Source organism: Ambystoma mexicanum, chromosome 11, assembly GCF_040938575.1.
Source record: "Ambystoma mexicanum isolate Mex_15411 chromosome 11, UKY_AmexF1_1, whole genome shotgun sequence".
NCBI classification, from domain to species: domain Eukaryota; kingdom Metazoa; phylum Chordata; class Amphibia; order Caudata; family Ambystomatidae; genus Ambystoma; species Ambystoma mexicanum.
The window spans coordinates 265,914,470-265,928,892 of NC_090934.1; the positions used below are offsets into that span (position 1 = coordinate 265,914,470).

Below are 14,423 nucleotides of genomic sequence, written 5' to 3' on the forward strand. Positions count from 1 at the left end.
CTCAGCGACAGATGCATTCTTGCAGCCTTGGACACGGGATTCTCTGCGCGTTTCCCCCCTTCTCTATGATAGCGAGGACCCTGGCGAAGGTCCGTCAGGACAAGGCAGAGCTGGTCCTCAAAGCCCCAGTATGGCCTTCTCAGACTTGGTATCCAGTTATTCTGGAACTTTCCACGGATTCTCCAATCCTTCTACCCCGGTATCAGGATCACCTATTAGATCCGTGGGGTCAGGCTCAACCCCTGCTAGTTTCCGGGTCACCGACTAGCAACTTGGAGGATTTCAGGGCAAGATGGAGAACTCCGGGCATGTCCACCAAAGCGATCCATCTCATTGAAGAAAGCTGGGCCCCTGCTACCCACAAACAGCATTCCAATTCCTGGAATACATGTAGGATATGGTGCCAGGATCGGAGCTTGCATCCAGTTTCAGCGCCTCTAGAAGAAATTCTCAATTTCTTAGCCTCTTTAGTAGAACGAGGCCTTGCTTACAGAACAATAAACGCATATCGATCAGCGATCTCCGCAGGTCACAATTTCATACAAGGGGCCCCAGCTGGAGAACACCACCTAGTTTGCAGACTGTTAAAAGGATACGCCTTACAGTTCCACCTCTGTCCCGTTACAACAAACTTGGGGACGTTAATAAAGTGCTCAATCTTTTCCTCTCATGGCCAGTCAACGAAGAGTTATCGCGTACGGGACTCTCCGGCAAGCTTACTACCTTGCTTTGTCTCGTTTCTTGCAGGAGAGTATCGGATGTCAGAGCTCTAGATCTAGAAGGTAGGTCCTTCTCCCCTGACGGTGTCGTCTTTCACTAAAGAAGAACTAAATGTGATTCTAGAGAGATCTCTTACCTGGCTTTTAGAGAACAACCCAAGCTATGCGTGGTTCAGTGTTTAAAAGCCTATGAAGAAGTAACAGCTCTGCTCAGATCCACTCCGAGCGGTCAACTTCTCATAGCTATTCGCAAGCCCCACAAGGCAGTCTCAGCCACTACCTTAGCCCGCTGTGTGCGCTGGACGTTAACCCAAGCAGGGATTGATACACTCCAGTTCAGAGCTCATTCAGTCAGAGGAGCCATGGCCTCAAAAGCCTTGCAGATCAGCGACCATCTGGAGGACATTATGAGGATGGCTGATTGGGCAGGCAAATCGATCTTTAAAGAATTCTACTTAAAGCCAGTGGAACAACCTGCTTCGATAGTGGTAAGTAAGCTTTGAACGAACATTATGTGATCTTCCGGTCTTGACATAGAATAAAGATTTTCCTTTATAACTTACTAGAAATTCTTGACTCTATTAATGACACGCAGGCGAGCATTATCCCACCCATCGAAGACAAGCATGTTGCGTACTGCTTAAGAATGCCTCTAGCATTGTTTCAATCTGTTGGTCTAACCTCATATATTGTGTAACAATAATAAGATGCTTTTTTCTCCCACCCCTTTAAGGGACCTTGGGTTGTTATACGCAAGAGTTAATTTATTTTTAGTTTATTTTTCTTGGCAGCCTCTGCAGGCAAGTCCACCTGATTTGCGTGTCAACTGATCTTTCATCTGATTACACGAGGTTTAGAATTCTATCATCAAAGACAGCAAGTTCGCAGCCTCGAAAGAGGAAGTTATTTCTTGTTCAGGACTGTTTATGGGAGCATCTGTACTTTCATTGGAGGGACAGTACCACGTGACCATGGACACTGATGACCTTTGGAGCATCATGGGATTTGAAGTTTTTCCTGTTATACTATGGATGTTATGAACTTTATATGTACTTTAATGGTTTTATGTTATGTATTTTATCATCGCACTTCCAGAATTAGTTTTATTATATGTAAGTGCATAAAATACCTTGCTGCTGAGCTTTCTTTATATAAATAATTAAAAGAAAGAGAAGCATAGTGCTCGCCTTCGTGTCTTTAATAGAATCAAGAATTTCTAGTCTGTGTAATAAGGTAAGTGGTTTGAGGGTCATTACACGTGACAGAAAAAGCAAAACACCGGGCCGCTGAGCCCAGCAGGGTCAGTCCTGTCGGGTACAGCGGCCCCAGCAGGCAGACTTGTAGTGTGCGGCCTGGAAAACAAGGGTGCCGGTGAGCTTACCGGCACCCTTGTTTCCGGACCGCCACACTTGTAATGAGGCCCACTGAGTGAAGCAATGTTACAGGGTACCTGCCTGGTGCTACTCTTAGTCCACCCTCCAACCACTGTGAGACCTGGTAGACAGAAGAACAAGTTACTTACCAACAGTAACGTTCTTTTGATTGGATGTTCCTCCCACGTATTCCTCATCTTTAGATATGTTGTCTCCCAGCTCTGCTGCTTCGGACATTTTTTTCACAGAGGGCGCTGTGTTCGAGGCCGCATAGCTGTAGTCCCTCGAGGGCCGCCGTCAAGCGTCGAAATTATCCGCTGAAAGGGCTCGAGCAGCGCCCGTTACCTCAGTTCTGTTTTTACAGTTTTCACGGTCGCATCAGCTGATCAGGCTTTAAGTCCTCAGGCTCTTAAGGAAGTTAGAGTGCAACTGGCATAAACTGTACGGAGGGGTAGGTTGGGAGGGTCGATGATTTGGAGCCCCAAATTGGCCAAGTGTAAGAGGAAAGAAAGTACTGTTTGAGTATTACAAAGAAATGGATGCACATTCTTATCCCTGCACCAGTCACTGAACATATTCCAACGACACCGGTACAGGGATTTTGTTGCTGGCCTTCTGGCCAAAAGCAAAATCTCCATTACGTCATCCGGGAGGTCCCAATCCTTATATCTCAGCCTCTCAGAAACCATGCATGAAGACTGAGTGTCTTGATCTCTGGATGGAGTACCTGACCTTCCTCTTGCAGAGAAGATCCTCTCTTTGTGGAAGACGTATTGGAGGGCAGTTGGGCATGTCCGGGTACGACGTCCTCCTGGCCCAATCCGGGACAATTAGAATCATGGATTTCCTGAACTTTCTCAACCTCCCGATTACCTGAGGAATCACGGGGACTGGAGAAAACGCATAAGAGTGGAAATACCCAGTCCATCAAAAACACGTCCCCTAGAGCTCCTCTTGGAGGAAATTCCCTTGAGCAGTATAGCTCACACTTTCGGTTGACACTGGTCGCGAACAGATCCACTTGAGGGGTTCCCCAAAGGGCAAAGATCTCTTAAAGGACTTCCTGAGCTAGCTCCCATTCGTGTGAGACTGTGCTCTGCCTGCTGAGAGCATCCGCCGCTGTGTTCAGTTCTCCAGCTAGGTGAACTGCTAATAGAGAGATTCCTTCTTGCATTGACCAGAACCAGAGCTGCATTGCTTCTCTGCACAGTGGAAGTGATCCTATGCCACCTCTTTTGTTGAGGTAGCACATGGCCACTGTGTTGTCCGTCATTATCAGGACACTCTTTCCCTGTACAGAGGGCAGAAAAGCCTTCAGCGCTAGTCTGATTGCTCTCAGCTCCAAAAGGTTGATGTGTAGTTTGGAATCCGATGGAGACCAGCGACCGCTGATTGTCAGATCGTTGGTGTGTGCTCCCCACCCCGTGAGTAAGGCGTCCATCACTATCGTAATCCACGGCCATGGTTGCCAAAAAGGTTCCCTCTTGAGGATATTCTCCTTGCAAGCCCACCACAGGAGATCTTGAGCCACTTTGGCTGGGACTTGTAGAAGATCTGACATCTCTGCCGAAAATTGGGAGCATTGAGTCATGAGGGTCCACTGAAGGGCTCTCATCCTCAATCTGGCCTCTGGCACCAGAAAAATGCAGGATGGCATGAGGCCTAGCAACCTTAGAAAGTCGAATGCCGGTGGATGTTGGGTATTTTGAAACTTTGCTACCATCTGCAGAATGTGGTGAGCGCTCTCCTTGGGAGGCAAGGCTTTCCCTGAGGAAGTATCCAGGTCTGCTCTGATGAATTGGAGTCTTTGGCTTGGAATCATTTGTGACTTCTTGTATTTGAGGGAGAAGCCCAGTCTGTGTAAGAAGTGGCAGGTCAAGGCCAGATGTTCCTGGGCTCGTTTGGGTGAACTTGCCCTGATCAGCCAATCGTCCAGGTAAGGGTAGATGTGAATCCCCCCCTTCTCCTGATACTCGCTGCCACCACCGCCATCAGTTTGGTGAACCCTTGGGCGGAGGTCAGCCCAAATGGTAGAACCCAAAACTGATAATGAGAACCACCAATTGCGAACCTCGGGTACTTTCTGTGCTTGAGATGGATTGGCACATGAAAGTAAGCATCCTGAAGGTCCAATGAAACCAGCCAGTCCGGAAGTTGAAGAGCCTGAAGGATCTGAGAAAGGGTCACCATCTTGAACTTGTCCTTCCTGAGGAATTTGTTCAAATTTCTTAAGTCTAAGATGGGTCTCAATCCTCCCTCTGCCCTTTTTGGGGATGAGAAAATAAGGGGAGTACCAACCCTTGTTCCTTTCCGCTACAGGTACATATTCAATTGCACCTTTCTCTAGCAGGGTTAAAATCTCCTGCATAAGGAGCGGGTCTGTAATTTTTACAGAGTTGGCTCCCGGTGGAAGATCTTGAGGTCTTTGATGAAAAGGAAGACAGAAACCATGGGTCACTATCTCTAGTGCCCAGGCATTTGACGTAATGCCCCGCCATTCGTTTAGATACTGATTTATTCCGCCTCCCACCGGGGTCTTGTGGGTGAAGTCCTCAAAGTGGCTTTGCAGCGGCTGCAGCAGTGGTGGTTGAGGAGGTACTAGCCGCTGCTGTGGCTGATCTAGCACCTCTCCCTTTTCCACCACGAAAGGGTTTTCTCTGTTGGCCTCTTTGACTGGCCTGCCCCCTCCCTTTTCCAAAAGAGGAGTAAAAACGAAAGGGGCGACTCTTCCAGGAAGATGAGCCTGCGTAAGAGTGTTGTTGAGGCAGTCTTATAGCGGCGCCAAGTGATTTTGCTGCCGCTTTTGAGGTCTGCAGCGTCTCCAAGCTCTCGTCCGCCTTGTTGCCAAACAACCTCAAGCCGTCAAAGGGCATATTAAGTCATCTAGATTGCACATGAGGTGCAAAGCCAGATTTCCTTATCCATGCAAACCTGCGTAGGACCGTGCTAAATGCCATGGACCTGCTTACACTATCAGCAGTGTCCAGTCCAGACTGAAGGCATTCCTCCATAGCCTCTTTACCATCTTTTACTATAGCCAGGAAACCATCCCGTTCCTCAACTTCCAGGATGCGATCAGCCGCTGATGTCATGCAGTCCCACAAGGTATACGTAAATCTTGCTAAAGTACAAGTTGCATTAGTCGATTTAAGGGCCATACTGCCCGAAGAAAAAACTTTCCGGGCCCAAGCATCAACTTTTTTATCATCCCTGTCTGGTGGTATTGAGGGCTAAGCTGATTGCCTAGTGGAGGTTGCAGCTTGAACCACTAGACTTTCAGGGGAGGGATGTTTAGATAAATATTCTGGCTCTGATAAAGATGGCCTGCATTTTGGTACTTTTTTGCTTACTGCTGAAATAGAATCAGGAGTATTCCAATTTACCATCACCCTCTTCTGAAGTGCTTTATGGAATGGAAGAACAGGATCTTTGAGGACCTTCACTCAGGATGTCTGTCATGTCATCCTGGTCGAAATTTGGGGAAGCTGCCTTCCAACCCATAAAATCAATGACCCTTCCCATGAGATTTCTATAACTAGGAGCAGCATGATCTGTAGGGTCTGGTCTCTCAAATTCCACTTCAGGTGAAGTGTCCAGGCCACTGGCATTTTGTAGACAGTCATAAAGATCTGTTATTTTGGAATTCGGGTGCACTAGCTTTTCAGGGAACTCTCAGGCACCAAACCTAACTCCAGCTGAAGTGACATCCTCTTCAGAGGAGTGTTCTTCAAAAATGGATGACATGGATCTGAAGAATTCCTGGCTAGGTTGAGGATGGAAAGCTTTTTCAGGTAAAGAGGGTGGTATCGACTTGGGTATCAGAATTAAAGAATGTCTCGATAAAGGGGTCGAAGGCGTTGATAAAGAAGACAATGGCTTCAACGTTTTCAAAGGAGGCTTCGATACTGTCGAAGAAGGCTTTGATACAGCCAAAGGTGTAGACGCCATTTTCGTCGGTGGTTTTGACGCAATGGTCGTCGACTGTGTCGATGTCGATTACGCTACCACCGATTTATGCAACAGAGGTTTTGTCTTAGTATGAGGCTTCAGGGAACTTTAACTTGATGACACTCTCGACTCTTTTTCAGCTCTCGCGTGTTTAGATCTTGATTTCCCTCTGTCACTTTTACAGTGGGTAGCGGCATGATCACCACGCAGCATCTTCAAGGGGGTCTGGGCCGCTTTCTCGAATATTTCAATCATAAAGGCCTCCCATTTTTCAGGGGAATCGTGCTTGGATGGATAAGTTACTCTTCTCTCAGAGGAGGACGAGGAGGAAGAAGACCTGTGACGTTGTTTTTTTGACTTCTTAGACGAAGACGAGGAGGATTTCCTAGAGCGACTCCTCCATCTCGACCTCCTCGACCCACGTCGAGATTTTCAACTAGATTCATCCGAATCTTTTTGTCTTTTTGAAGACTTGCAAGTTTCCTCTCCCACCGCCAGCTTACCTCTAAGTTCCCTAAGAGCATTATTGGACATGGCCTTGCAGGAACCGCACTAGTCAACCCGATGGTCTGGGCTGAGACACCAGAGACAATTCCAATGGGGGTCGGTTATTGACATTTTCCTACCACACTTCTGACATTTTTTTAACCCCGTCTTGGGTGCGATAGGAGTAGATGACGACATTGTCAAGAAAAAACCTGATGTGCCGTTCGTGACACGTAGCAGTTGCTCGGAAAAACAGAATCGAGGTAACGGGTGCTGCTCGAGCCCTTTATACAGCGGATGACGTCGACGGCGGCCCTCGAGGGACTACGGCTCTGCAGCCTCGAACACAGCACCCTCTGGTGAAAATGTTTCCCAAAGCTTCAGAGCTGGAAGACAACAATTCTAAAGATGAGAACTACGTGGGAGGAGACAATCCATTCGAAAGGGGAGGTACAAGAAAGGCAGATGGATATGCGATTGGTCTCACTGCCCTTTCCATGAAGAACCTGCTTGTGGGGCCTTCAGACAGGTGGGCTAAAGGGAAGATGGGTGCGGGGTACAAGACCCTTGTGCCTTCTTGGTCTATGGTCTGGGAGACAATTTATTCTTCCTACTGCACATCCTTTTAGGACGTGTTCATATGAATAAAAGCCTCCACCGCATAGCCTTGAAATAAGAAAGGCTTGCAGTCATCTTTTCTTTGCATGGCATCATTGAAAGAAAGGAAAGAATTAAGGTTTGCCCATTTCACTGCTATACTAAGATGTATTTGCAGTAAGTGTATGTGATGCAGGGAGACATTGATGTGTCATGGAGTGGAAAGTGACATAAAATAACAATGTGTGCACTTAAAGGGAATCAAAACCACAAAATCATGCAACAGACAGGGTAAGTCTAGTGAGTGATGGCCATCACATTATACATCTGATATTAAATTCTTCATTCAGAAGGTTGAAATTATCAACAGTCTGATATTGAACACCAACAACACTCTCAAAAAAAGAAAATAAATTCAGCAGGTTGGTAACTTTTCAGTACCAGACTCTGAACATCAAACCTCCTGACTTACTCGAATGTTGCTTCCAGGAAGTGTGGCGACACCCTCGTTCCAATCCAATGCGCTCATCAGATCAAAGTCTTGACTTTGTGCAGAGGTTGGCTTTCCTTCCATCTTCTGGTTTACCTTCTTCCCCAGATCTAGAAGATACATAACGCAAAAAAATAAGGCTAAGCAAAACAAGCTTAAAATAAATCTATAGCATTTAGCCTTAATTGTCTGGGTGTCCTGATAACCTTTGACAACTTTATATCCTATCCCTGTGAATCACCCGGCATTGTTTGCATGCATTTCTTTTACCCGCTTCTGGGTTACTAAGATGGGGAATTGTGCCCCTACAGAAAACCGTTAATGCAGTCTTGTATGTCACACCTGCTATTTCTACAGAGCCCTCTTTAAAACAGCAAGAACACAGAGATAAATTAGAATGGGTGAGCTTGGGCATGGGAGTGGTGAATGCAGGATAAGGGTTGTGTGTTGTTTTTTGGCTTCATTTGAACACAACAATCAGGAGGTTGCACTTTCAAAAACATCTCCAAGCTACCCCCCCCGCAAATGTCTTATTTGTATAAATCCTCTCCACACTGGGAAATGATTCTGCACCTAAAAAATGCTGTGTACCCCTCACCAATCATCAACAATGGCTCGGGAGATTTTCTTGCAATATGGGTTGGAGATTGCGTGGTGGGGGCCTGAGGCTTCTATTGAATTTAACGGTTAGGATAAATTCGGGATATGGCCGTGGCATTTTTGTTTATCCATGTGATTTGGATTCATAAACAGGTTTCATTTATTTATTTGGCATTTGTAGAGCACGCCAAGCCCGGGGGCATCTGGGTGCTGCCCTAGTTACAAGACATTACATTCAGGAAAATATGTTTTGAAAGGTTTAGAATATCCTACTCATCAACTGGCTTAATGCCAGAAGATGTTTTTATGTATACCATCCTTTCTCTCCAGCAGTTTAGCAGCGTGTAACACCCTCCCCACCCCACCACCTCTATTCGTACAACAGCAGGTATCTCTGTAAGCAGAGGAGATTTAGTGCTTTGATTTACACTGGGATCTTTGCACTGCAGTCTTTTAGCCAAAGAATGAAAATGAAGCTAATAACGGCAAAAGTGGGAATGGCTGGACATGCACTTACTTCCTACTGCAGCACATTGCCCACAATGCTAATCCTCATAAATCATCCAGCAGTACCCAAGAGCTTGCCAATCTCAGGTCATTGCATCAATGAGGGCTACGGATCAGGTCTCCAGCACATTTAGGAGCATACATTGTTCAATCCAGCTCATGAGTCTATAGACCATAGATGCTTGTGAAGCGAGTGGTGCAGGGATTACAATACATAGCAAACACCAAATTTTAACCCACCAGATCTGGCATAACGTTTCTGGGAAGGCCCGATGACTTGTCACATGGCCTTGACTGTGAACTCGACCAGATTATTACTAAGAAGTAATGGAAGAGAGCATGGGTAGGAAAGGCTGAACGTTGTCGTTCTCCCTCTCCACCCTCGAGATTTACAGTTCCCAGCATAATAGTTATGAATGTGATGTTTGTGAACAACATTTTTCTACTGGTGGAAGACCCAGATGTTTCAGTTCAAGCAATACCTTAAGGATTGAAGCAATTTGGTAGAGATTCGGGATGTAATATTGACATGCATTATTGACATAAAGTGATGCCAAATTCAAGGTGGTGGAGCAAAGACACAATTGAAGACTTTGGGTTCACCTGGGCTATGACAATTAGCGCATTTCAAGGACTATGCCTCCATCTAGAATCGACAAGCCTATTATCAAACAATCCTGATCCACTAGTAAAAGGGAGCAGAACTGCCACTAGTAAATAGCTGTTAGGGTTGTAAGGGTGCAGAAGGGGGAGACTGACAAACAGGTGGCATACCAGAAAATAAAGAGAAAACCTACCTCTCCATAACTCCAAAATACTAGTGATACAGTCGGGTTATCCAAGTGAATAAAGAGTCCACCGTCTTGTGTCAAAACGCTGCTTCTGTCCCTTACATTTGTAACTAAACTGAAGAGGTCATGGATCTTTTGGTTCAGAAGAATGGCTGCCTTCTTCTGGACAACGGATCACAATTCCGGTTGTTAGGTGGGATCTCCTGAGGGAATGACTCCCTTCCCTTTCCAAGGTACAAAACAAAGTTCCAGGCTGAAATGTCAACAAGCAGTCAAGTTCTCAGTTCAATTCAAAGGGGTAAGGTTCCAGTTCAAACATCAACATTCCTTATTGCGCAGAGTTGCTTCTTCAGTATTGGGTTCCTGGAGAATGCCTCCCTTCTCCAGTTATCTTGTCGACTCAATTACCTGGAGAACGGCTCCCTTCTCCAGGTGTCTGACACTCAGTGTTTATTCTCCATATGCAGCCAGGGGGAATGACTCCCTTCCCCTGGCCTTCTTTGGCTTGGTTCCCACACATTTGCCTTTTACTTTTCACGGTTCACAACACCAGGGAGAATGACTGCCTTCCCCTGGACTTTCTCAGGCTTCATTTTTATTTTCCAAATTATCCTTTTATTGAAATATTCGATGTACATAACACATATCAATACCATAGCACTGCCAACATAGTAAATGCACATCACAATTTCATTTCTATATTTTATGGTTAAACCTCCCTACCCCCAACTAAAGAGATGACAAAAAACAAAAAACTTCATTTTTTTTTAAAAATTCATACATAAATCTACAATCAGACAAATAAACCAAGACAGTTTTGTGAGCTCTCAGGTAAGTTACAATTCACAACAGCAGGGGGAAGGTCTCCCTTCCCCTGGCTTGGACCAACTTGGTCATAACCTGCCAAGTATGCTCTTGGTAATCTCAGTTGGGTGGTTTTCCGCCTTTTTTATATTACTCTTCAGTATTCTTGCTAATACTGCGACGAGGAAGATGTCCTCTACCTTCCCCATGGCTTCCCAGAATTTAGATAGGGTCTCCAAGTCGACCCTGTCTGGCATTCTCTGCTTCCTAGGCTCCCTGCCAGTCCCAGCAGGATTTTGGCAGCTGTCTGTGGCCCCTCTTTGTCTGCCACAGCCCTCTCGAGGCCCCAACATCTTCCTGGCAACCTGCATATCTTTGTGCATGGTCCGTGAGGGTACGGGCCTCTCATGGGCTTCTGCCAACAGCTGTGGGGCCCTGTGGCTTTCGTGAACTTATGCTGTCCTGCGGCATCTCAGCTGCAGACTGACTTCTGCCGGTTGTGCTGCATTTCTCATTTGCACTTCCCAGGTTTCAGGAACGCCTGGAGCTTCCGTCCGGCAGCGTGCCGTGCGGTCCCTCTTACTTGGACCGGCTTTGGATCTCTCGGCCCCCTCCTCTGCGTCCCAATCTGCTTCCTCTTCCCGTGTCGTACCGCCTTCACACTCACGGTTCCTCCAGGGAGGGTTATACGCTTTGATAAGTCCTCCTTCTGTTGTTATCTTAAGTCTAGCAGGCAAAACAACTAGCACGTGTATGTACGTTCTCTTGACGACCCTTTATTGCTTTGCATGTTCTCCTCATCCAGGTACTATTTAAGACAAACAAGGTTTGATGCAGTTTAAGGAGGAAAGCTTGGTGCGGTCGGTCAATTTCAAACCTTGATGATAGGCATTTTGTTGATGGGGAACACACTAGGAAAGATGACATCTTGGTTATATTAAATCTTTAAATCTGAAAACCGACGCTGTCCAACAAGCTTATTCGAGACTGGAACCTACAACTTGGAATTGATGTGAATCATAGTGGAAATCAACAATGTTACAAATATTGAAAATTAATGTAGATAGGGCTAGCAAACTGGCAGAATAGAAAATATATGTCAGTCTGCATCCAACATTCCAATGTTGGAAACCTGCAGCAGAAACTGCCACTTGCAGCCACATGCTGCTGGAAATCAAATGTGGGAGTGACTAAATAGGACAATGGACCATGGGTTTGAGGCAAAACACATCCTATCCAGCATCTTAGAAATTGATATCACTAGATTGATCATCAAAATTATATCTGGCAACCCGTAGTTCACCCCAGCGTACACTCGAATGTCGGCTTTTAACCCCTGGCACCAAGGGGGGTGCCGGATGGTGCGAGACATGTTTGTCGGAGACAAGGTTAAACTATTTGAGCAGTGTAAAAGGGACTTTGGTATAGGGGAGACGCAGAGGTTTTCCTATCTTCAGATGAGGCACTGGCTTTCTCATCCCTTGGTTAAGCAGGAGGGTCCCGTCCCCTCACCACTTTCGAAAAGTACCTAGATACGGATGCAGGGGTCAAGGGGGTTCTGGCTTCCATTTATAAACATATTAAGCAGGGAGAAGCCCTGTCGAGCAGAAACTATATGAAGAAATGGGAAGGTGACACAGGGACAAAGATAGGGGAGCTGGTCTGGGAAAAGTTGTGGTCACAGATCCCCAAACTTACAAGATCGATTCAGATTCGGGAGATGTGGCTGAAACTGATGCTCCAGTGGCACCTAACTCCGGTCAGGCTAAATAAAATATTCCCCAACACGTCACAGCTATGTTGGAGGGAGTGCAGGGCAGAGGGCTCCTGGGCTCATATCTGGTGGGAATGTCAAAAAATGGACCAGTTCTGGGTTTAGTTACAGCGGGCGGATACCCAAGTCTTGGGGTCAGGGTAGGCGGGAACAGAGGCCTGGACTTAGTGGGTCTAAATGGCATCCTGGAAAACCTCGCAACGAGAGCAGACCGTAAGCTCTACGTGATGATGATGATGTCGGCAGCTTTGGTCTTGGCCCGAAAATGGAAATCAAAAGAACCTCCACAAGAACATGAACGGATTGCTAAAATCTGGTCGTTGGTAGCCTTGGAATGGCTCACCTTCTCTATCCAGTGAGACCAGATGCGGTTTGTTTCAGATTGGTCCAATTTGCTGTCATACCTAAAAGCGGGTGCCTGCCGAGCCTGGTGCCCCAAGGCCATGGAACTCCTTGGCATAATTTGCCCACAAGAAGAGTCTGATTTGTAAAGAACTGACGCAGGGGGACCTACTGAGCGGTTGGCCCAAGGATACTTCCTCAACAACCTCATATAGCAGTTTGGTCTGGACTACTAAACACGGTCACAAACAGGTGTGCTCTTGGATAGGGGAGAGGGTGCGGGGAGGGGGGCACAGGGTAGTTGTTGGGGGGGCCTTGTGTTCATGTAATCTTGTTAAAATTGTTAATAAAAACTTATTTTAATTTTTTGTTTTATATCTGGCAGTTTCTAACAGTGGGTGCGAAAATCATCCTTCATAATAGGAAACACTTTTCCTGAAAGAATGACCAACCAAACAAGAGATAATGTGCGCGAGTCCGGCGAGAGTCCAGTCTCTCACAGTCTCAGTTGGAGTTGGAAGTGCTGAAGATCCTGCTTGTTTTTTATACTGTGTTACCGTCTCTTTAAGAACTTTGATCAGCCTACATCTGTTCCAGGAGGCACATAAATCCAACGAGAGTCCAGTCTCTCACAGTCCATCACAGGTCGCACGCGGGTGTTAACTACGCCTCACGCTTGTGAACTGTTGCCACCTAGTCGCTTTCCAGAGCTACAGTGTTGGCCCCCCTTTCCTCACCAATAGCAATGCTGATGTGGCCTCGGACACGACAGCAACTGCGGTTACACGGCTGACTTGGCAACGTGGAGGATTAAAATGGTCTGACTTCAGAAATTGCAGAGGTGAGTGTTTTCTCTGCTGCTTCTCAAAAAATAGGTAAAAGACTTACCCTGCCCGCGTCTGCTTGTCTAACAGTCGATCTCAGTACACTTGATATTACTGATGTGGAACTACTAGAAGCCGAGGTTGAATGCACTGCAGGAAATGAGGCTCCCACGCACTTGTGGCAAAGTAGTATGTTGCCACATTGATTCCTCCCTACTCACAGCGAACTTCCTACGCAGCCCTTGACTGACACTGAACAACACTGCAATTATATTGAATACTGGACAAGCAGATTCCTCTTATGATGTAAATACAGCTTATCGAAAACCGGCAGCGGTCACGACCACAATGGACTCTAATGAAACCTCGGATTTTCAGGTAGCACATCATAATACTGGGGAAACCATACGAAATAAGCCTGACTCCAGTGTCAGTTCGCCACTCCCTGTACAAACCTCTGCTACGTTACCGTCCCTTGTAACCGAGAGTTATACCGTCCAGGTCAGTCGTCTCGAGGCATCTACATCATCAAGGTTTCCCTATGACGAGACCACTTTGGCTTCTCTCCTGCCAGGTTCTTAGTCACGGCACATGTCCACACCCAATATTTCTGGAATGTGCTGCAACACAACACTTGTTACCATAAACAAAAAATTGTTGGCAGAGGAGATTGTTGATTGTGAACACCGAATAAAGACAAAGAATTCTACTTCTAGAGAGTCAGGAATCACTACTTCGGCAAACCTCTCCGACACAACTCTGAAACTGCAAACAAACTAACGCAGCATGATTGTTTGTCTGGATGCCGTAAGAGAAAATCAAGCTAATGAAAATGCTTCCCCGCTAACGAAATGGAGTGTTATTGCAGACCAGTCGCATGCTTCCGAATCTCAGGAAAAAGGAAAATCCATCCCCTCTCTACAAAAAGAGAATGCACCACTGATGCCCAAAACTAGATTCCATCCTGTGAGAGAAGCAAGTGTTCCATCGTCCAACTCGCATATTGTAAACCCATTTAGCCCTTCTTCATTAACTGACACAAGCGATTCAAGTGTATCGAGCAAGCAGTACCACTATAGTGAATCGATCAATGACATAGCGCACCTGTCTATGGCTCCCAGAATTTAAATCCACAATAACGTGTTGGTGGCATTAACAATTTTGTTAG

General features: G+C 46.3%; 1 protein-coding gene across 5 annotated transcripts in view; it reads right to left on the reverse strand.

Annotated features, from left to right (window-relative positions):
* Window positions 1–14,423, reverse strand: part of L3MBTL3 (L3MBTL histone methyl-lysine binding protein 3) — a 1,294,236-nt gene that overhangs the window by 1,072,605 nt on the left and 207,208 nt on the right. For all 5 annotated transcript variants that reach the window (XM_069622999.1, XM_069623001.1, XM_069623000.1 and 2 more), the window contains one exon: window positions 7,596–7,723. In XM_069622999.1, the coding sequence (XP_069479100.1) occupies window positions 7,596–7,697 (102 nt within the window). In that variant the 5' untranslated portion in view covers window positions 7,698–7,723. The remainder of the gene's footprint in view (window positions 1–7,595; window positions 7,724–14,423) is intronic.